General features: G+C 37.7%; 1 protein-coding gene across 7 annotated transcripts in view; it reads right to left on the bottom strand.

Moving 5' to 3' along the window:
* COP1 (COP1 E3 ubiquitin ligase) overlaps positions 1-23,988 on the bottom strand; it is a 264,678-nt gene extending 240,690 nt beyond the window's left edge. For 2 of the 7 annotated variants that reach the window (XM_019026975.4, XM_019026981.4), the window contains exons 1-2: positions 23,076-23,988; positions 1,054-1,113 (exon numbers count right to left, since the gene is read on the bottom strand). In XM_019026975.4, coding sequence (XP_018882520.3) covers positions 1,054-1,113; positions 23,076-23,482 — 467 coding nt within the window. In that variant the 5' untranslated portion in view covers positions 23,483-23,988. The remainder of the gene's footprint in view (positions 1-1,053; positions 1,114-23,075) is intronic. The other 5 variants (XM_019026996.4, XM_019026987.4, XM_055377869.2 and 2 more) reach the window with 5 other exon arrangements.
* Positions 23,989-24,256: the final 268 nt, after the last annotated feature.

Below are 24,256 nucleotides of genomic sequence, written 5' to 3'. Positions count from 1 at the left end.
GCAATTCCACTTCTGAGTATACACCCAAAAGACTTGAAAGCAGAGTCCCAAAGAGATGTTTGTACACCCATGTTCACATTAGCATTATTCATAGCAGCCAAAAGGTAGAAGAAGCAACCCTAGTGTATACTGATAGATGAATAAACAAAATGTAGTATATATATACAATGGAGTATTATTCAGCCTTACAAAGCAAAGAAATTCTGACACATGCTACAACACTGATAAACACTGAAGACATTATGCTAAGTGAAATAAGCGAGTCACAAAAAGACAAATACTTCTACTTATTCGAGGTATCTAGAATAGTTAAATTCATAGAAACAGAAAGTAGAATGGTGGCTGCCAGGGGATACAGGGAAGGGGAAATGGGGAATTGTTTAATGAGTGATGAGTTTCAGTTTTGCACAAAAAGTTCTAGAGATCAATTGTACAATAATACGAACATACTTAACACTACTGCACTGTTCACGTAACTGTGGTTAAAATTATAAATTCCTCCAAGACTAAAGAACCAGAAAAAAATATAAAAAATATAAATTCGATATTATGTAAATTTTAAAATTAAAAAAAATTTTTTAACATATGAGTTAACCTGGCATGATATAATGTAAAGTTAATATTGAGCAAAGTGTTAAAGAAAAGAACACAGAACTTTTTAATCCTGTATTCTTTTTCCATGACCTTCTTAGCCTGCTTCACTGCGTTCTCCAACCTATCCCCACAAGTGAGTAATTAGTGCTTCATGGTTGGTCCTGATTGTCCAGCATCACTAAGAACAGCAATGAAAAGTTCCTATTAACAATTAATAAACGCAGAAGTTTTCAAATCCATCAGTAAGGCCTATGCTAAATCTAAACATTTGACAGAAATTATGCGCCAGCCATTATGTTAACAGCCTTAAACTGCCACATCTACAAAGACATGTCAAGAAAAAAAATATGACTGTAAGATAATCAAAGCTGGTTTAAAACACATAACTTCTCATTGGCTACATTTACAGATAAGTTTTAAAATGTTAAAAGATTATTTTACTCAATAGAATTGTCTTACCAAAAGCTGTGGCCACATTTTGTCATGTATGCTTCTTCAATCATATCAAAGCAGATGGGGCTAAAAAGAAAAGAAAAATAATTGATTTTTTTTTTAAAGTAGAGTGATTACAAATTGGAAAAGACTAGTAACAATACCAATGAAATCATATTTCAATATATAGTTTAGAGCTAAGTCTATAAACATTCTATCAATAAGAGATGAAATTTCTACTGAACTGAACTTTAGGGGATTGTTGGTAAAATGATGATTTGTTCAGGATGACCCTAAGGGTCACTGAGCTTCAAAATGAACTCAATGAGTAAATCAAAATGGTTCCAATATTTTAACTCAGCACATAATTTTTAGTAGTACAATGCAGTCACCAGAGCCCTTAAGAAAGCTCTACCATCATTTTCCATCACCTGTACTCAAAAGCGTGTACCCAGACCTACTAAATACTCTTTTCTTCCTATCCCAAATAAAGCTAATTCCTTGAGTGATAAATTTATTATTCCAGTTTCGACAATGCTTGTAGGTAATGATGACAACAATCATAACAACTTATTAGCTATTTAAATAAAACAAACTATACACATTAAACCCACAATATATATTGACTCATTTAATAGTTTCAACAACAAAGTGAAATAGGTACCAACTACTAGGCACAGTTTATAGATGAGGGAACAGAAGCAGAGAGCTGTTGAAGTCACACAGCTAAGAAGTAACAAAGTCAAAATTCAAATTCAGGTCTACGTTCTTAACCACTTGTCCTACACTACTTTCTGGTACTCTAAATACCAATTGTAATCCTCTTCTCCCCTCTTTCCCTATAAAGAATAAAAAACAGAATATTCAAAATCCCAGCCTTTTTTGTACTTAGGATTGGCTATATGATATTATTCTGGCCAGTGAAATATAGACATCAGTTTCTAAGGGGCCACCATCTATGAGAACAAAAATGCAAAACCTTGTAAAAAGACATTTCCTTTTATCCTTCCCTTTTCTTCCTTACTAAAATTCTGATGCAGTGTTCAGAGATACAACAGCCATCTTCTGACCATGAAGACAAAAACCTTAAGCTAGGAAGAAAGGAGGATACTGGTTCCTGGATGAAATCCTTGAGCAGCTGCATCAGCTTTGGATTGTTTCCGCTGGACTTCACATTACATGAGAAGGTAAATCTTGACTTGCTTAAGTCAATGTTTATCAAGTTTTCTCTTATTGGCATACAAATCCAAATCCTTACGGATGATACAATGACACTTAAAACTGTAACTGAAAGTACACTCACTCCTTCAAGAAAAATTTCTTGGGCATAAACACTATCCCTTAGAATACAGGAATGTAAAGTCTAATGGCAGACTCAAATATGTTATAGATGATATTACAACACAATGTGAAAATATATACAATATATACAATAATGATAAATACATAATAATAAGAGGACACACCAGCTACAAAGGGACCCATAGTAAAGAAAACTGAGATTTGGGGGTCAGAGCAGGAACGGCAAAAGAACCAACCAATCAATTCACTGAATATGTCAGGAGCTATTTAATAGAAAACAATACATACCTAATCGTTAGCATTTTGAGAAAGGGGTATTTTAATGTTTGAGGATCCTTCAAGTATGTCACTGCTAAGACACAGAACAGCTCTATGCAAATTTTTAAAAAAGGCACTCTCACAGCTTGAGCAATATACTGAGACCTCATCTCTACAAAAAAAAAATTTAAAAAAAAAAAAACAAAAACTAGCAAGCGTAGGGGCACACACCTGCAGCCCCAGCTACTCTAGCTAGTCCCAGCTCCTCAAGAAGCTGAGGTAGAATGATCACTTGAGCACAGCAGGCGAAGCTGCAGTGAACAGAGACTGTGCCACTGCACTCCAGCCCAGGTGACAGAGCAAGACCCTATCTCAAAAAGAAGAGAGAAAAAAAAGGGCACCTCAAAGAACTAAGGAATGTGTTAAAGACTTCAGCTTTTAAGTTGAGTAAAACGGTAATTCACTGGTGGATTTGGAAAAGAGGAGTGATGGGATTTGACATAGTAATGAACCAGATCATTCTGCCTGCTATGCTGAAAAGAAGACTAAAGGAAGCCAAGTGTAGAAATGGTTACGGAAGCTATCATAATCCAGTGAGAAACAGTGTTGAAACGGAGTAGGGTGGTAGCAGTTGGGTTGATGAGAAGTGGTGAGATTCTAGATATATTCTGAAGGTAGAACTATGGTTTGCTGATAGATGTTGGGTATGAGACAAAAATCAGTGAAGGTTTCTGGCCTGAAAACTGGAAGAAATGACTACAGGTTTACTTCGCACAGAGCTCCATCATCCGTTAGTTTATTTAAAAAGAAAAAAGAAAAAGCAGGGGTACGGTACGTGTCATGTCACATAATGTGTTCTACTTATACTAAAAGTTACAGTACCTAAAAATTGCTATCAAATCAGTTAAAGCCAATAGCTTTTAAGAAATGTATTCTGAATAACAAGAGAATCAAAGAAGGTCTCCATTCTTTTTTTGAAACAGTGTCTCACTCTGTCACTCAGGCTGGAGTGCATTGGCATGATCATGACTCACTGCAACTTCGACCTCTTGGGCTCGGGACATCTCTCCTGCCTCAGCCTCTCAAGTAGCTGGGACTACAGGTGCATACCACCACATGTAGCTCATATATATATACATACACACATATACACACACATATACATATATATACACACATATATATACACACATATATACACTATATATACTCACATATATACACATATATATACACATATATACACACATAAAAATATACATATATATGTGTGTATATATATATATATATGAGACAGGATCTCCTTATGTTGCTCAGGCTGTTCTCAAACTCCTGGGCTGGAGCGATTCTCCCACTCTGGCCTCCCAAAGTGTTGGGATTATAGGCATGAGCCACTTATTCCTGGCTGAAATACTGGCTTTTTAATCACAGTTCTACCCCACAGCTTTCAAGAAAAGTGAAATTAATCCTAGCTATGCCATCTACAGCTTTGTGACTTTGAGCAAGTAGTTTAATCTTTCTAATTGTAATTCCTTATTTGTATAACAGGGATGACATTTATATCATAGAATCATTACACAGATTAACAAGATATCTATGAGGCGCTCAATACAATGCCTGGCACACAATATTCACTGAGTGGCAGAATACACCAAAAAGAGAAAATACGGGAAAATATACATTAGTAATAGGACTGGTGCTATGGTCTGATATTTGTGTTCTCCCAAATTTCATATGTTGAAATCTTAACCCCCAAGGTGGTGTTAAAACATGGGCCTTTGGGAGATTTTTAGGTCATGAGGGCAGAACTCTCATGAAAGGGATTAGCGCCCTTACAAAAGAGGTCTAAAGGAATTTTATCCCCTCTTCCCTCCATGAGATCAGGCAGATCCAGAGAGCAGGCACTGCCTGTGTATCAGGAATCTAGCCCTCACCAGACATAAAAACCTCCCCATGTTTGTGGAGGCTGAATTTCCCAGCCTCCACAAACATGAGAAATAAGTTTTGTCGTTTTTAAGCTACCTATTTTATGGCATTTTGTTATAGCAGCCTGCACAGACTACAATACTTAGGAAGAGTACTATCCACCCAAGCCAAAAACTTTAAAGAATTCCTGTCAGAAATAGGTAGAATAGAATAAAGAAAGAAGGGCTGGCCAATTACTCCCCTTCCCAAGAAAGGGATGAAAAATCTCAGAAACTACAGAAATGAAGAGGAGATCCTAATGAAATACCATTAATTCTTTCCAATTTTGAAGAGCAAGAATATACCAACAGTAGGTTAAGGGAAAAACTTATCCATTTAGAACCATCCATTTAGAAAAACAATCCATTCAGGACCCCTGTAACACTGTCAATCAAAAGCATTCAAGGAGAATGGGCAACCCTGCGCTGAGTGAGTTTGTTGGCAGCTCACTTTTTCAACACCATGTGCTCACTTCATATCTCTGTGTCACATTTTGGTAATTTTCACAATATTTCAAACTTTTTCATTATTATACCTGTATAATTATCTGCGATCAGTGATCTTTGATGTTACCACCGTAACTGTTTTGGGGAGCCACAAATTGCACCCATATTAGATGGCAAACCTCATTGTGTTCTTACTCCTCCACCAACCTGCTATTTCCCCCCTTTCTTCCTCTCCTCAGGCCACTGCATTCCAGCCTAAGTGACAAAACACATAGATACACACACATGCACACACGCACACACGCACACACACACACACACAGAGAACAAAGCATCCCAGAGTTGTGACATATGTGAAATGTTCTAACATACATGTAATTGAAGTCACAGATGACAGAGAAAGAGTTAGGAAAAAATATGTAGAGACAGTAACTGAAATCATTTTTAAAATAACAAAGACATCAAACCACAGATCTAACAAACTCAGAAACCCCTAAATAGGGATTTCAAAAACAAGAAAATATCCCTAACACGTATAATGCACTTAAACTGCTAAAACCAAAAATAAAAAGAAAACCTTAAAGGCAGCCCTAGAAAGACACATTACATACAGAGGAATAAAGATAAAAACGGAAACAGACTTCTCATCAGAAACTATACTAGCCAAAAGACAATGGAGCAGGCACTGTCTAATTGAGAATTTTTTCTTTCAGTTCTTTTATTATTGTCACTGCATTTATTTCTTTCAGTCCATTTTGAAATATTAGATTACAATTGTCATTTGTTTTGGTCATATTTTTCTGGCTTGCTTTCATTGTTTCTAGGGACAGTATTATGTTTCTTTTTCCGCTGGGAATTCTTTGTTTCTCATTTTTTAGTGAGAAACAAAAATACTTCTTTAAAATACTAAGAGAAAAAACTTTCAACTCAGAATTTTATACTCAACAAAAATATCTTTCAAAATGAAAGCAAATAAACTCATTTTCAAACAAACACAAATTTAAGAGAATTCGCTGCCCACAGACCTGTACTACAAGACATATTAATGTAAATCCTGCAAGCAGAAGGAATATGAAGACAGACAGAAACTAGGATGTACACAAATAAAGAGCTCTAAAAATAGTAATGATGAACATAAATACAAAATACATTTATCTTTCATCACTAAAAAATGAGAAACAAAGGTTCCCAAAGGAAAAAGAAACATAATACTGTCCCTAGAAACAATGAAAGCAAGCCAGAAAAATATGACCAAAACAAATAACAATCATAATCTAATATTTCAAAATGGACTGAAAGAAATACAATAACAATAATTAAAAAACTGAAAGAAAAAATTCTCAATTAGAAAACTTTAGCAAACTTGTTCTGAAGAAAATTATTTTAAAAGGGAGGTTAAAAAAATCAAGAAAGAATTAGAATGAAAAAGAAAGGAACACAAGAGTAAATAAGCATAATGGGTAATGATTTCAGATGGAAAAAAAAAAGATGGTTATTATAGGCATCTGACTTTACAACTCCCACCACAGAACTTTAAATATAACAAAAAACTGAGTATCATTCAAACTACTGCAGGGTGAATATCCATCATCCAAAATGGTTGAGACCAGAAGTGTTTCAGATTCGGATCTGTCTGCATTTTGAAATATTTGCATTTATATTCTTACTGGTTCAGCATCCCTCATCTAAAAATTCAAAATCCAAAATGCCCCAATAAGCATTTTCTTTGCGTGTCATGTTGGCACTCAAAAAGGTTCAGATTTTGGAGCATTTCAAATTTCAGATTTTTGGATTAGGGACACTCAACCTGTATTAGTAGAGATTATTCTGAACTTTTACCTCTTGTCACTGTTTATTAAAATCGTGTTCTTCAAGCAATAAAATGCTGTGAAGAAGACATTTTTATACCAATTGCCAGAAGGACAGATATCATACTGCACAACTTTAAGCTTGCCAAAAGATAATGTATGTCACTTGGGACATTTTAAAAAAAAAAAAAAAAACAGTACAGAACAGATCCAGATACAGAAAATTATTTCACATATCTAATATGCATTTATAAGACATACCATCTCAGTTAATCAAGGGTCATATTGCAATCCGGCCCAAGTAACATCGTTAATCAGTGCTCTATTTGTCATTCCCTTTTATATGCATTATTTCCTTCAAAAGCAGCATCCAAACTTATTAAGTGAATTTAATAAGTACTTACAAAGTACTATCTTAGAACTGTCCAACAAACTAATACGTACATAGTTCAATACATGCATATTTTGGTACAAATGCTAACTCCATTATGCTTTCATAAAATGTGTCAACTGTCTTACAGTAGTACTGGTTCCAACTAAAAAAAAAAAAAAAATCTTTCAAAGGTTAAATACTAAAAAATAATAATATTACTGAGATAATCAGAGCCAGGCACAATCTAGAGTCATTTAGAAAAACAAGCAGTAGTTACACCTCATATAAACAGGACTGCAGAAACACTTTCGTATTTTGATACCAAATGCCAAACTCCAGCAAATAACCACCTGATTCTTTGTGATTTTATAATTTATAATGCCTTTTTACATGCACTGTATACTCTAAACCTCATAATCTTATAGAATATTACTACATCCCAATTTATACATGAAAAAACAGACTCCAAAACAATAAATTATTTGTCCAAAGTTAAATTTCAAGGTCTTAAATTCCAAGCCCAATGTTCTTTCTATCTTGCTATAATCTCAGAAGAGTAAAAAATAATAAAAATATGCATCATCGTGATTATGAAAATCAAAATCACAGCTATCAGCACATGGAAGACCTTGGAAAAATTATTTTAAATATACTCAAATTTATATACAACTTCAAGAATGAAAGATGCCCAGCAAAAGGGCCATGGAAATGTTTCTTCCTTCTTCACAAAATTTTCAAAACTTGAAATTTCTCTAGCTTCCTCTTTTCCCTTAATTTCTTAATTCTTCCTTTGCTTCCTTCAAAAGCAGCATCCAAATTCAACTGGCCCCAAGTATATTCAGGACTGAAAGAAAAAAAATGAGTAAAAAGGAAAAAAAATAATAAACCTCAAACTCTTCTTTATACCTATACTGATAACACTAGATCCTCTGAACCAATCTTCACAGGCAGCAGTTAAGTTCCAGTCTATGTCCCATCATCTCACTCTTTCCCAGTTCCATTTGCTCTAATAAAAAGCCTTAAAAAACTTAAATCTCCATGTTTTCAAAAGCAGAGATTAAACTTATTTGGTATTTTGTGAAGTGATCCCTCCCTAATCCGTCTCCATCAAGACCTGTGTTTAACATTGCCTTAAGTCACAGGCTCTATGACTAAGGAGAAGGGAGGTAAGGAAGCAAAAGAATAGCATAGTGGCAATCATTTTAGACTGTAATTTAACAATAAAATATTTCTTAAATAACGATTCTAAATAACTATGTGCTAGCTTCAGGGTCAGAAGTTCGAAAAGGATGAGACCATAATGGAGTAGGAAGGAAAGGACACCATGATTAATACAAGTAATAGGCATGAAAAGATAATGCAAGTGAACCAATTTCTGGTATCCATAACACAAAAGTAAGATTGAATCAGGGAACTAGATATGGCCAAGAAGTATCTCTGCTGATTCCTCTTACCCCAATACATTCTTGATCTCTTCCTGGATTTTATTCCATTCACACACTCCCAAGGCTCCTGCCCAAACACAGAATCAGTTCTAATTACCACCAAGGGTTTACAGTTAACAGAAGATTTAATTCATCTTGTGTAGTTACAAGTTAGGTACAGGTGAAACAATTAGGAGAATCCTCTCATAGTAAACCACAAGTAACAACAGTACCAGGCCTCAAACACAGACACAGATCTTCACTAGTGCTCTACCATTAATGTGACTAATACTTTTCTGCTTCTCAAGACTACTCGCTTACAATATATAGCCCCTTCAGCACCAACACTACACCAAGAACTTTAGGCCAACTCAAGTGTTTCTCATTTATTTCCAATTCCTAAAACACAAAATATAATTGGCCAAAATATCTTTCAAGCCAATTCCAGTAAGATGTAATTGCTATGCTTTGCTCACATTTCAGAAGAGTACCCAATCACAGGCCAATCAACTGGGGAAGATACCAAGTTCACACAGAAGAAAAACAAATGCCTACATAGGAGGAGCTATAAAAACAGGAATTTCTATTACAATATAAGAAAATATGAACAGGGTACCATGTGTGATACATTTCATTAGATAGTATCCCCATCCCATTATTCAGGGGTGAAAGAAATCTCCAAAATGCTTGGGAGATGTGTTCCTTGTATCCCTACTTTGATTTTTAACATTAACTTTTTTAAAAAGTTGTTTCAGTAGTTAAGTTTTATTTCACAAATACAGTGCTGAATTTAAAATATAGTACCAATTAAACTAGTCTTCTACTCTTGAAACAAAAACCTAAACACTGTATATTGCATATACCACTACACAAAATGCATTCAAACAGTGAAAATATGGATGACAACTTTCCCTTAACTTCCCTTTGGCTACCAAGAAACATACTTCTGTCTGACACAAGTTAATTATTATAAATGAAAACACAACCTTTAAAGAGTAATAAATGAATGGCCAACAAGCTCTTGAAAAGATGGTTAACCTCACTAGTGAAAAGGGGAATGCAAATCAAAACCACAATGAATAACCACTTCACACCCATTAGGTTGGCTATTATCAAAAAGGAAAACAACGTGTTGACAAGATGTGGAGAAATTAGAACCCTTATACATCGCTAGCAGGAAAATAAAGTAATGCAGCTACTATGGAAAACTGTTTGGCAGTTACTCAGAAAGCAAAACACAATTACCATATCACCTAGCAATTACACTGTGAGTAAATGCCCCAGAGACTAGAAAACATGTGTTAAAACAAAAACTCATACACAAATGTTCACGGGAACATTATTCATAATAGACAAAAAGTGGAAACAGCCCAAATTGTCCATCAACTGAAATATAAATTATATTAAAATGTTATTTTAAAATAACTTTAAATATTATTATGTTATTTAATAATATTCCCACATAATGGAATATTACTCAACCATAAAAAAGAATGAAGTGCTGATACATGTCACAACATGGATGAGCCTTAGAAACATGTTAAGTGAAAGACATGGGATACAAAAGACCATATGTTATATGATTGCATTTATATGAAGTGTCTAGAATAGGTAAATTCACAGAGACAGAAAGTAAATTAGTGATTGCTAAGGGAAGAGGAAAAGGAGAGTGCTTAATGGGTACAGAGCTTCTTTAGGGGCTGATAAAAATGTTCTGAAAATAGACAGTGGTGATGGTTGTGAAACACTGCCAACTGTACTAAAAACACAACTGTAAACTTTAAAACGGCGTATTTCAGGGTTGTGAGAATTTCACCTCATTTTTTTAAGCAAAAGGAATAGAGAACTAACACTTTTGACAACAAGGGAGTAGCAGAATGGATCCTACGAATGGAAATATACTATTGCAAAATTTTTATATTGTATATGAAATATTTGAAGGTAGAATACGAAAAGTTTAAAAATCAGTATTGTAAACCTCAGAGCAACCACTTCCCCCCACCAAATACACACAATCATTAATAAGCAAATAGTGGAAATAAAATGGAAATCTTAAAAATATCCAATTAATCCCAAAAGCAAGAAAGGAAGAAAAAAAAAGAAATAGAAGAGACAAATAGAAAACAAAGAACAAGACAGTACACACAAAATCAAGCACATCATAATTATGTTAAAATGTAAACAGTCCAGCTAATCCAACTAAAAGGCAGACTGTTGGCTGGGCGCAGTGGCTCACGCCTGTAATCCCAGCACTTTGGGAGGCCGAGGCAGGCGGACCACAAGGTCAGGAGATCAAGACCATCCTGGCCAACATGGTGAAACCCCATCTCTACGAAAAATACAAAAATTAGCTGGGCATGGTGGCATGAGCCTATAATCCCAGCTACTAGGGAGGCTGAGGCAGGAGAATCACTCGAACCCAAGAGGAGGAAGTTGCAGTGAGCCGAGATAACACCACTGCACTCCAGCCTGGCGACAGAGCAAGACTCTGTCTCAAACAACAACAAAGGCAGATTGTCATACTAAATAAAAAGGAAGACTGAGCTATACTCTGGGTACAAGAAACCCACTTTAAATATTAAAACACGTACATAATAGACATGAAGAATAAAAACATACCATGTAAACACTTGTGAAAAGAAAGCTAGGCCAGGTCAGTGGCTCATGCCTGTAATTCCAGCACTATGGGAGCCCAAGGCAGGAGAATCGCTTGAGCCCAGGAGTTTGAGATCAGCCTGAGCACCATGGCGAGACCCTGTCTCTACAAAATAAAATTAAAAAAAAAAAATCAACCAGATGTGGTGGCCCATGCCTGTGGTCTCAGCTTCTCAGGAGGCTGAGGTGGGAGGACCACTTGAGCTTGGGAGGTTGAGGCTACAGTGAGCTGTGATCACGCCACTGCACTCCAGCCTGGGTGACAGAGTGAGACCCTGTCTCAAAGAAGAGAAGAGAAAAAGAAGAGGAGAGAAAGAGGGAGAGGAGAGAAAGAGGGAGAGGAGAGAAAGAGTGAGAGGGAGAAGAGAGGGAAAGAAGAAGGGAGGGAGGGAGGGAAGGGAGGAAGGAAGCTGAAGAGGCTATATTAACATCAAAGTAGATTTCAGAACAAGGAATATTATCAGGAATAAAGAGTGACATTTCAAAATGATCAGGAGATCAATTCACCAACTCTAAATCTGTGTAAGCTTCAAAATACACGAAGCAAAAGCTGAGAAAACTAAAAGGAGACATAGCCAAATCTAGTTAGCACTGGAGATGATTGAAGAATATGTAACTGACAGTACAAGTATACAGAAAATGAATAGGAGTATACTGAACTTAAATAACACATCAACCAACTTTACTATTTGACATGTATAGAACCTCAGCCTACACATGGCAGAGTACTCATTTTTTTCAAGTGCATATGGACCATTAGCAAAGATAAAGCTTATGGTGGACCATGAAACGAGTCTCTATAAATTCAAAAGGACTAATATCATACAAACTATATTAACTGAACAAAGTTGAATTATATCACAAATCAGACATAGAATGATACCTAGAAAATTCTCATTTAGAAATTAAACATCTGCAGCCATAAAAAAGAATGAAATCATGTCCTTTGTAGCAACATGGATGCAGCCGGAGTCCATTATCCTAAACGGATTAACACAAAAACAGAAAACCAAATACCACATGTTCTCACTTTTAAGTGGGAGCTACACATTGGGTACACACAGACACAAAGATGGGAACAAGAAACACTGAGGATTCCAAAATCGGGGACGGAGGGGGTTAGGAGCTAAAAAACTGCCTGTTGGGTACTATGTCCACTACGTGGGTGACAAGATCACTAGCATCACGCAATATATCCACGTAACAAACCTGTGCATGTACAGGTAAAATAAATTAAACAACATACTTCTGAATAATCCATGGTTCAAATAAGAAATCACAAGGGAAATGAGAAGTATTATGAACTGATTGAAAATTTGAAGATACAGCTAAAGTAGGGATTAGAAAGGGAAATTGATAAGATTAATGTTGCTATTGAAAAGAGGGCCAAAAATCAATATCTAAGCTTTCGTACTAAGAAACCAGAAAAGAAAACATGAAACTCCAAGTTAGCAGAAGAAATTTATAAAGTAAACTGAAAATTAGTGGAATAGAAAATGAACAAACTATATAGAAAATCAATAATATGAAAGTTGATCATTTGAAAAGACTAAAAAAAATTAATAATCCTCTAGCTAAACCATTCAAGGAAAAAAGAAACACAAGAACACAAATTATCAATATCAGGAATGAAAGATGGGACACCATTAACAAATCCAAGACATTAAAAGAATAAGGGGTATATTATTATTATGCCAATAAATTCAGCAACATGGGTGTAATGGAGAAACTCTTAAACTACTAAAGTTCATGAAATATAGAACCTGAGTAGTGTCTATTAAAGAAATTGAATTAGTAATTAAAAACCTTCCCACAAAGGGAAGGAGTGAAATCATACAAAATATATGAAGACCCAAAACTATGGCTTCACTAGTAAGTTCCACCAACCACTTAAGGAAAAACACCAATTTCATACAAACTCTTTCAGAAAATAGAAGGGGAACATTCCTTACCGTCTTTTAGAAGCCAGCACTGGCCAGGCACAGTGGTTCATGCCTATAATCCCAGCACTTTGAGAGGTCAAAGCATGGGAAGATCACTTGAGCCCAGGAGCTCAAGACCAGCCAGGGCAACACAGTGAGACTCCTGTCTCTATGCAAAAAAAAAAAAAAAAGAGAGAAAAAGAAAGAAGAAAGAGAAAGAAAGAAAGAGTGAAACCAGCAGGAGGGAGGGAGGGAGGGAGGGAGGGAAAGAAAAAGTGAAACCAGCAATAATACCTATGTTACGGGTTAAATTGTATTTCCATCCCTCGCAAAAGAAAATCCCTATATTCTAACTCCCAGTATCTCAGAATTTGCATTTGAAAATAAAGCCTTTAAAGAGATAATCAAGGTAAAATACAGTCATATTGGTGGACCCCAATCCAATACAACCAGTATTCTTCTAAGATACAGGCAACATGCAGACTGAGAGGTGACAAAGCTACGACGCAACAAAAAGTGGCCCAACCTAGGCAAGATGGCAAGACCCTCATCTCTATTAAAAACTTATAAAAATTATCCAGGTGTGGTGACACATGCCTGTAGAGCCAGCTACTAGGAAGATGAGGGAGGAGGATCCCTTGGGCCCAGGAGTTCGAGGATGCAGTAAGCAGTGTGATGGTGCCACTGTACTCCAGCTTGGGCGAGACAGCAAGACCACCTCTTTTAAAAAAAAGAAAGGAAACAGGCCTCAGAAGAAACCGAATCTGCCTACACATTGTTTTGTACTTCTAGTCTCTAGACCTATGAGAAAATAAATTTCTGTTGTTTAAGCCACCTAGTCTGTTGTATTTTGTTATGGCAGCCCAAGCAAACCAATACACTGTGATATGAAAACCAGAAAAAAATTAAAAGAAAATCACAGACCAGTATCACTCACTAATAAAGGTCCAAAAATCCTTTTAAACAATTACCCAATCAAATAAATCCATTAACGTATGTTCTTTAAATAGGGCATATAAATTTAAAAGATGTAAAAGTATATTCATATACAGATAACATGACTGTTTTCTTACAAATCCTACAGGTTCTACCAAAAAATTATTAGAACTAGTAAGTAAACTTAAAATTTCATAAAATACAAGGTCAACATAAAAAAAGTGTATTTACATACTAGCAACAATTAGAAATCAAAATTAAAAGAACAACATTTAGAACACCATCAAAAACATAAAATACTTAGGGGTAAATTTTAAAAATATGGTGAAAAACCTCAACTGAAAAGCATAAACACTGCTAAGAGAAATTACAGAAGACCTAAATAATTGGAGAAATATACTATGTTCATGATTCAAAAGATAATATTAAGATGTCATCTTCCCAAATGAAATCACAGACTCAAAGTAACCAAAATTAAAATCCTACATCCTTTTTTGTAGAAATTGGCAAGCTAATCCTAAGATTTATGTGGAAATGCAAAGAACATAAATAATCAAAACAACTTTGAAATAAAGGATAAAAATTACACTACCTGATTTCAAGATGTACTATAATAATACCATAATCAAAACAGTGTGGCACTTGTGTAGGGATAAACATATATACACCAACGGGACAGAATAAAAATTGCAGAAATAAACTCATATATATGGTTAATTTTTGAGAAAGGTGCCAAGAAAATTCAATGAACAGAGATGATCTTTTCAACAAATGATGTTATAATATTAATGAAGCCTTCAACCCTTACCAAACACAGTGTATAAAAACTAACTTGAAGTGGATCATAACCATAAGAAAACTATAAATCTTCTAGTAGAAAATATACAAGAGAATGTTTTCTAATTTCATGTTAGATAACTTCTTAGTTAGAACACAAAAATTAAAAATAATAAAAATCAATTTGGACTTAAAACTGAAAACTTTATCGATACATTAGAAAAAAGAAAAAACTTTTGCACTTTAAAAAATTATTAAGAAAATGAAAAGATAACCAACAGACTAAGAGAAAATACCACAATACACAGGTCTGACAAAAGATGTATGCAGAATATATAAAGAACACTTACAACGCAAGATGACATGCAATTTTAAGGGAAAAAATGGGCCAAAGATCAAAACAGACATTTCACAAAAGATATGCAAATGAAAAATAAGCACATAAAAATATGTTATATAACAATGTGATAAAACTACATATCCACAAAAATGACTAATATTTAAAAGACTGAAAACACTGAGCACTGGCAAGGATGTGAAACAATTAAAAACAAATAAAACAATACAAGAAATAAATACAAACCAAATAAAAGAACTTTTAATTGTTGCTGGTAGAAATGCAAAATGGTGGCCGGGTGTGGTGGCTCACACCTGTAATCCCAGCACTTTGGGAGGCCGAGGCGTGGGGATCATGAGGTCCTGGGATCGAGACCAACCCGGCCAACATAGTGAAACCCCATCTCTACTAAAAATACAAAAAATTAGCTTGGCGTGGTGGTGGGAGCCTGTAATCCTAGCTACTCGGGAGGTTAAGGCAGGAGAATTGCTTGAACCCAGGAGGCAGAGGTTGCACCAAGCCGAGATCGTGCCACTGCACTCCAGCTGGGGAGACAGTATGAGACTCCCATCTCAAAAAAAGAAAAAAAAAAAGGAAAAAAAAGAAATGCAAAATGGTAGAGGCAGTTTTTAAAAAGTTTTGCAGTTTATTTTAAAACTAAACATACACTTGGCAGAGAACCCAGCAATTCACTACTAGATATTTTTACCCTAAAAATGTGAAGACGTGTCTGCACAAAAACCTGAATGCTTACAGAATTTTCTAAATAATAGCCAAAAACTAGAAACAAGTCAAAAATCTTTTAACTAGCAAATATATAAGCAGTTCATGTTATATCCATATAATGGGATAATACTAAGCAATTAAAAGAAAAAAACAATACATTCAACATCATCAGTGTATTTCAAAAACATTATACCAAACGAAAGAAACCAGACACAAAAGACTACCTACTAAAGGACTCCATTAATATGAAATTCCAGAAAAGGCAAAATGACAGCAATGCAAAGCAGATCACTGGTTGCCAGGTGTTAGGTGTGAAGGTAGACACAGAGTATGAAGTGCTGGCAAAAGTGAACTTTCTGGAAATGTATCATATCTTCATTAGGGTGGTGACTGCACAGGTGTATTCATGTGTCAAAACTCATTCAACTACACACTTATGACCAGTGACTTATTTTATGCAAATTATAACTTAGTAAAGCTAATTTTAAACAAAATCAGCCTCTAAACAAAGGCAAGGAAATGGGTGGTTAACTTGGGTAAACATTTGTAATAGTGGTTAAGAACCTGACCTCTGAGCCAAATTGTCTGAATATAAATACTGGTACCACCATTATTAACTGTGTAACTGAGACAAGTTATATAACCTCTATGGGCCACATTTCCTCATCTACAAAATGGGAACTATAAGAGTATCTACAGCCAACAGTTGTTGTGAAGATTAAACAAGTAACGTAAAACCTTTAAAATAGTGCCTGGCAAATAGCAATTTATATTTGAGCACTTATTATTATGAGTATTTGTCCCAAACTAATTGTCAGTACAACACATTCCATCTTCACTTGAGTGGACTTGGCATTTATGAACGTTTGAGTTTCAAATATCTAAAAGAACCCCCAAAACAGTCGTCAGTAATTTTTACAAAGCCTACTTTGTCTCATTATCTCTATTTAGAGCCAAATGCCCATCCGTGAATTAATACTAAAGACAGAGGATTCCAATGCACTAGACACTTGAGCATGGATCATGTGTTCCAATTCCGAATTTGGGGAAAAAATGTACCACCCCAAACCACACAGATTAGGAAAGAAGGATGGATTCCCAATGGTTACACCAGAAATACAATAAACAGAAATCTGACCACCTACTGCATTCTATGTTTCACTTTATATAGAAACAGAGGCAAAATCAGTTCATAAAACTTAATTGTGAAAAATGAAAGGACAACTAACATATTTTAAGATATAAAGAAAAACATGTTACTCTCAGTGAATATATTGAGAAAGTACCAACCTATCTGAATAGAACTTGGCTCATACACACATGAAGAAAGAGGACAAAGAACAAGTAAGGTGGAGGGCAAAGACAAGTCTGCACAAAAACCTGAATGCTTACAGAATTTTGTCCTACATACAACATCACATATAAAAACAGATCAAGAACTTTAAAAACAATTTAACAGACAGTTTCACTACATTGCCCAGGATGGACTCAAACTCCTGAAGCTGAGACTACAAGCATGCACCATCATGCCCAACTTAAAAAACATTTTATTTGGTATACAGGTTGAATATCCCTAATCTGAAAATCTGAAATCCAAAATCATGCAAAATCAAAAATTTTTTTAGTGCCAACATGACTATCAAAGGAAATGCTCACTGGAGCATTTTGGATTTCAGATTTTTCAGATTAAGGATGCTAATCTGGTAAATATAATTTAAATATTCTAAAATTCGAAAACAAAAACCAAAAAAAACCCCTAAAATCCAAAACACTTCTGGTCTCAAGCACTTCAGATAGAGGATACTGACCCTGTAATACAAATTTTAACAGGAAAAAGACAATGGGCTAATTCCACCGTCAAAAAAGCCTTTCCTCCCAAGCTGTGGAAGTTTTCTAAGGAAAAGGGTAGCAGGTTAAAATAATTATATAAAACACGAAAAAATCACCATTAAGAAAAAACATACACATACAAGAAGGAAAAGTAAGCAACAAGGTTTAAGGCTACAGTTACTTTAATCAGTAACAGTTCTTAGATGGAACATATCCACCTATGTAATGTTGGCTCATTATCAGAAAAGGTATAAAGATTTGTAAAAGGAAAAGATAACTGCTTATCAACACATTCTTTAGTAATGAACTACTATTGCACAAGTACCTTCTTCTCAATTTACAGACTACAATTCCAAGTTAATAGTCTTCCTATCCTGTTTCATGATCATCTTTATTTTCTCTACCATTTAATTCACCCATAGAAGTCTCCTGCTGCCATTGATGCTGATGCCCCACCATCTGATAGTCCACAGGTCTGACAGTACCAATAGGTCTGATAAAATATGACATCATCTCCTGCAGAGTATGTTTCATCATTGACATCCAAATGGCACATGTATTATAAAGCAAAAGAAGCATTAAGTTTGACTTTTGCAGATTCAAATAAGTTCTTGACAGATGTTACTAAAATAATATAATAAATGCCGGTTTATTCCAATAACTGAACATGCTTTTAACAGCTCTTTAAATTACATTTAGTCCTATATTTATAAGCTCACAATGGTCTAAAAAGAAAAGCCACTTAAACTTTCCACTTTCCTATCAGAGGAAATTCAGTCCTACAATTCAGTGACTTTAAAAAAATTTTTACCAGTGTACCCAGTGAGAAATACATTCCACATACATTGCTGCACAAACTGTTACTGTCTTTATTACGACAGATTCTATGATACGTTCTAGTTCACTTTTTTTTTTTTTTTGGAGACAGGGTCTCACTTTGTCGTCCAGGCTGGAGTGCAGTGGTGTGATCATAGCTCCCTGCAGCCTCGACCTCACAGGCTCAAGCGATCCTCCCATCTCAGCTTCTTGAGTAGCTGGGACTACAGGCACAAGCCACCACACAGGCTAATTTTTGTATTTTTTGTAGAGATGGGGTTTCGTCATGTTGCCCAGGATGGTCTCAAACTCCTGGGTTCCAGTAATCCTCCTGCCCTGGCCTCCCAAAGGGCTGGGATTACAGGCGTGAACCAAGGTGTCCACCCTCACTTTTTAATAGTCTGAAAAACAGAGCCAGGTGTTTTTCAGACTATTAAAAATATCCTGGGATTACAGGTGGTGGCACCCGTCTCTAATCCGCGCTGCTTGAGAGGCTAAGACATGAAGACTGCTTGAGCCCAGGAGTTTGAGACTAGCCTGGGCAACATAGGGAGAGCCCTGTCTCAAAAAAAGGAAAAAAAAAATTGGAAACCAGTTATATTAACAAGAATGGTCAACAGGCTTCATTTTTAGTGCTAAAATGTAATTAATAGGTAATGGCTATATATTGTACTATGCATAGTCCATTAGAGTATTTAACATCTGCCATGGGACTAAGAAAAAGGAATGGTACTAACATCTGTCATGACACTAAGAGAGGCAACGATACCAGGTTATGATATTATAATTACACAGTTAAAAGCCATTCTTCGAATTAAATCATGAGCTCCTTAAGAAGAGAGAATCTTAATCTTAGTTTAACACAAAATAGGCAGTCACATATTTACTGAATGGTAGATCTATTTAATGTAGATCCTAACTATTTTCTATCAAGCAGATGATTAAAAGTCAACCTTCTCGGCCGGGCGCGGTGGCTCACGCCTGTAATCCCAGCACTTTGGGAGGCAGAGGCGGGCGGATCATGAGGTCAGGAGATCGAGACCATCCTGGCTAACACAGTGAAACCCCGCCTCTACTAAAAATACAAAAAAATAGCCGGGCGTGGTGGCCAGCGCCTGTAGTCCCAGCTACTCGGGAGGCTGAGGCAGGAGAATGACGTGAACCCGGGAGGCGGAGCTTGCAGTGAGCCGAGATCGCGCCACTGCACTCCAGCCTGGGCAGCAGAGCGAGACTCCGTCTCAAAAAAAAAAAAAAACAAGTCAACCTTCTCATAAAGAGCTTACTATCTACATGCAAACGTATACTTCTGCTGCAAGAATGGCTGGGACTTGCAGAGGTAGAAAACTTCATTTGAGATAGCTGGAAAAGCTAATACAAAGGCAGTAGTTATAGAATTGTTTAAAAAAGGAGTCAGTATAAAAAACAGAAGTCATCTTTCAAATACAGACCAGACTCATAGTCTAGTTAAATGAACCGTATGAAAATTTTGCAAAAAACAAAATAACAAAGACTTCCGCTGAATGTTGAAGATGTATCCAATGTCAAGCTAAATACTACTGTCCTGTATTAGATTCTCCATCAATAAAACACTGTTAAAATTATTCAACTTGATAATACCTTCAATCTTTTGTGTAAAATAAAATATAAAAATGCAACCTAAACCCCTAAAATGTTTATGAATTCTTCAATTAAATATAAACTTACTTTCAAATATAAGTCAGGAGAGGCCAATGTTTATTACTGAAATTAGGTATGTGACTATTTAAATCAACAGTTTTCAAAGAGGGGAGAAGGACAGGTCCCTATCACCAGGGGAGCATATGCAAATTACACCACCCACCCCAGCCTCCAATTCAGGTACGTCCTCTTGGGATGTGGGCAGGTAAGAAAAGGGAGTGGTGAGGGATAAAACATTTATCTCATATGATTATGAAACAGCTGCTTCTCCTCCAATCTGTGCCGTTTAAGAACCACTGGGCTAAATACATGTACTCGAACTTACAGATCTGAAACTCTCTAATTGCACACAAAGAAAACACAAAGTTGAGAACTGGGAAATCTGAGTTCTCATTTTGTCCTTACCTGTCCAACGAGAAACAAAATTACTTCTCTGTGCCTCAATGAGAAAATAATTAGTATTGTATTAAAAATAAGTTATATATAACATCACAGAATTGTTCTAAGGATAAAATAAAATGTGACGCATAAGCATATCTTTAAAATGTCCCATAAATGAATAAGAAATCATCATTATTTGAACTTGGGCTTCGTTTAAATATAAAAGCATAGAATAATTTGAATTGGTTCACAGTTTGACCTTGGGGCATACAAGACAAGACCCACAGCCAAACGGGGGGGAAAAAAGAAAAAAAGGATTCCTTGGGCCTTGCCTAATCCATATCATCCTACCCCAAGAGTCTGGACAAAATCAAACCTGGCTTGAGTTTTAAATCAGATTCTCATTAATTAATTCTTCTGAATATTAAACCTCACCAGAAAAAGAAATAATTAACTAATGAGATTCTTAGAAAGTGAAATACTCAGGACCTCGGTGGCTTACACCTGTAATCCCTCCCAGCACCTTGGGAGGCCGAGGCGAGCGGATCACCTGAGGTCAGGAGTTCAAGACCTGCCTGGCCAACATGGTGAAACCCCGTCTCCACTAGAAACACAAAAAATTAGCCAGGTGTGGTGACAGGTGCCTGTAATCCCAGCTACTACTCGGGAGGCTGAGGCTGGAGAATTGCTTGAACCCGGGAGGCGGGGGTGGCAGTGAGCCAAGACGGTGCCACTGCACTCCAGCCTGAGTGACAGAGCAAGACTCCGTCTCAAATACAAATTTTTACTCTTTTAAAAAAACTCAAGAGTTCCCAATTCCCTATAGCATAGCCTACAGTGCACTGAACTTCATATGGTGCCTGGCCGACAGTGAATGTCATACAAGTATCTCTTGAATGACAATGATCGATTCCTTATTCCTCACATCTTTTACTTTATTTTAGTGTACTTACACGGAGGCTAACATGTTTGTGTTCGTTAAGTATACTAAAAATTAAAATGCAAACAGTGGCTAAAAAGACAACTAAATTATGCACACCCCACTTTGTTTTATTAGCTTATTAGCTACTCACACTATCGACTGTGTAGAAGTGCAAACACTTCTCAGCCCCAACCATAAACTGCTTATTTATAAATCACAATCATATTACAGCCCAAATGTTCAATGAAAAAGAGATTAATTCTGATCCAGAATAACGTACAAAAAAGCAGAAAGGTGAATAAAGACATCATTTTTCTGCAGGAACTAGAAACCGTAAGTCTAATCAATAACTTTCCTAACAGTTCCAACTTCTAGCTCTATCTTATTTAATAACACCAACTCAGACCATCTTCAACCCTGATCTGAATCAACTTCCCTCATAATGACTGTGCAAGCAGCCAACTTCCTACATGCCTAATATTTGATCAACAATTTCCTCAAAAAGTACGAAACACTACCACTTCTTAAGCAGCTAGCTAACAGCAATTACTTCTCATAATCCTACCAATATCTAAAACCCAATAAAAATTCCAAAACACTCTCAAGCAAGACAATCAACACCACCTTTCACTTCATATGACTAACCTCTCTATCCCAAATGTCATGACTAAATGTTACTCTGTATCATTCAAGATGCCAACTATGACGACAAAATGTCTATACCTAGCATTTCTCAAGTCAGAAGTTCCAGTATACTCTGTTATCCAGTATAGTACAGTTACATCTGACACAGGGATGTTATTTAACAAACGTGGTTCTCTCTTTTCAAGACACTTGGTGGAGAAGCAAAAAATCTGTTAACAGACTTTGACTACAGTCGTCTCAACAGCCGATTCCTAAGTGGCCCATCCTTTGAAATGGAAGAAGATATTTACACATACATACGATAGGTACTTACATTATTATAAAAAGCGTGTCTTTATAAGACATCCATGCTTATGTTTACAGCATCATCTACCATACTTCAAATAAATTTTGACCAACTCCACCCCTCTGCATCCCAGGAAGCTTAGTCCTCTCCATTTGCAAATTTCATTCATCTCAACAACTACTCCTGATTGACTGAGTGCTCAATTCATCAGAGAGCCAAAAATTTTAAGACTCAACCTCTTTGCCAACTCTGTTATCCAAAACCATTTATTTGACCTTCCACCTCTTCCTTCGTCATTCTTTAAACTCCCTTCACTTCCTCCTCAGCAACACTTACCTACCTCTTTATTATCCCCACCCTGCCTCGCTACTCCAACATTCCTTCACCCCACCAACCAGGAGCTCGAATGCCTGCAAACGCTCGATTCCCTCTGCAGACACCACCACAGCACCAGTATCCCAAGCTCTCCAACAAGCCACCCCCACACCAGACCCCCCGCCCCTAAGCCTAAGCGGCAGAAACTCATAATTTAGGGACAAGGAGTGAGTGCTCTTCAAACCCACCATACGAAGTCGTTGCTTTTGTCTTCGTAGGAGTTGATGAGCCCGTTGCAGAGGGGGGCGAGCAGAGGTCGCTTCCTGCTGCCGCTGCCTAGGCTGGAGCTGCTGCCTCCTACGCCGGCGCTGGGCCTGGCCGCGCAGCTGTGCCGGGACAGGCCCGTGGACACCGCCCCGCCGCCGCTGCCCGATACGGCGGGCGCCACCAACACAGGCCGCACCGGGCCCCCGAGGCCGCCCGAGCCGGCGGCCTGGGCCACCCCGCCGGACACCAGCGCTGCCGCCGAAACCGCCACGGAAGGCGGCGACGGGGAAGAGGATAAAGACGAGGAGGCGGAAGTCACCGAGGAGGCCGCCGAGGAGCCAGGGCTTGTCCCAGCGGAGCCCGACCCGGCCTGGCGGCTACCAGACATCGTGACTCCCTCCCCTCCAGCCGGGCGCTCGGAGGAGAGGGACCGCGACCTCGACCCTCCGCCGCCTCCCCTCCCCTCAGCCTCAGTGCATCCTGAGGACGCCCGCCGAGCCAGAGGTGGGGCTGAGGAACAATAAAGTTGCGTTTTTTTTTTAAGGCAACCACACAACAGCGTCCCACGGGAGGGGGCGGAGGAAACTAAAAAAGCGGAGTAGAAAGCACCACCGCTGTCGAGGCCGCCGCCGCCGCCGCCGCCGCCGCGGTCCCTGTAGCAGCCAACCCCGGCGCGCCGTGGCCGGCCGTGCGCGCGCGCGCGAGCGGCGGAAGAGGCGGGCGTGGCGGGGGATACAACTGGGGACGCAGCGGGGCTGCGCTCAGACGCTCAGGGCGCGCCCTCGGGGTCGGGGCTCCCTGGTGAAGGGAGTCAGTCTGTCCCAAGCCGCTTTCGTTTCAGAAAACGTGCCAGAGGGCAGGCCGTCTTAATACAGTGAAAGAATTGAAGAGACTGGAATGAATGGTATAGGTGGTGGGGTGGTTTGAAAGACGGGAACGTAGGGGGCGGAAACTCTCGAAAAGCGACTGCGCAGGCGCGCGCCTGGCGCGGACGCTCACGGGTTACCCAGGGTATCCGCCCCAAGCGGAGAATATCGGCGCAAGCGCGGAGTAGCCGTGTCACGCATGCGTGCGAACGCACCACATTCCGGAACGGGAAGGAGCTGTCTCTCTCTTCTGAGGGGTAGGCAGGTGCTTCCGAATCGCGGAATGTAGGTGCTCA

The sequence above is a fragment of the Gorilla gorilla genome, chromosome 1, assembly GCF_029281585.2.
Source record: "Gorilla gorilla gorilla isolate KB3781 chromosome 1, NHGRI_mGorGor1-v2.1_pri, whole genome shotgun sequence".
NCBI classification, from domain to species: domain Eukaryota; kingdom Metazoa; phylum Chordata; class Mammalia; order Primates; family Hominidae; genus Gorilla; species Gorilla gorilla.
This window is presented reverse-complemented; position numbering and strand designations above follow the sequence as displayed.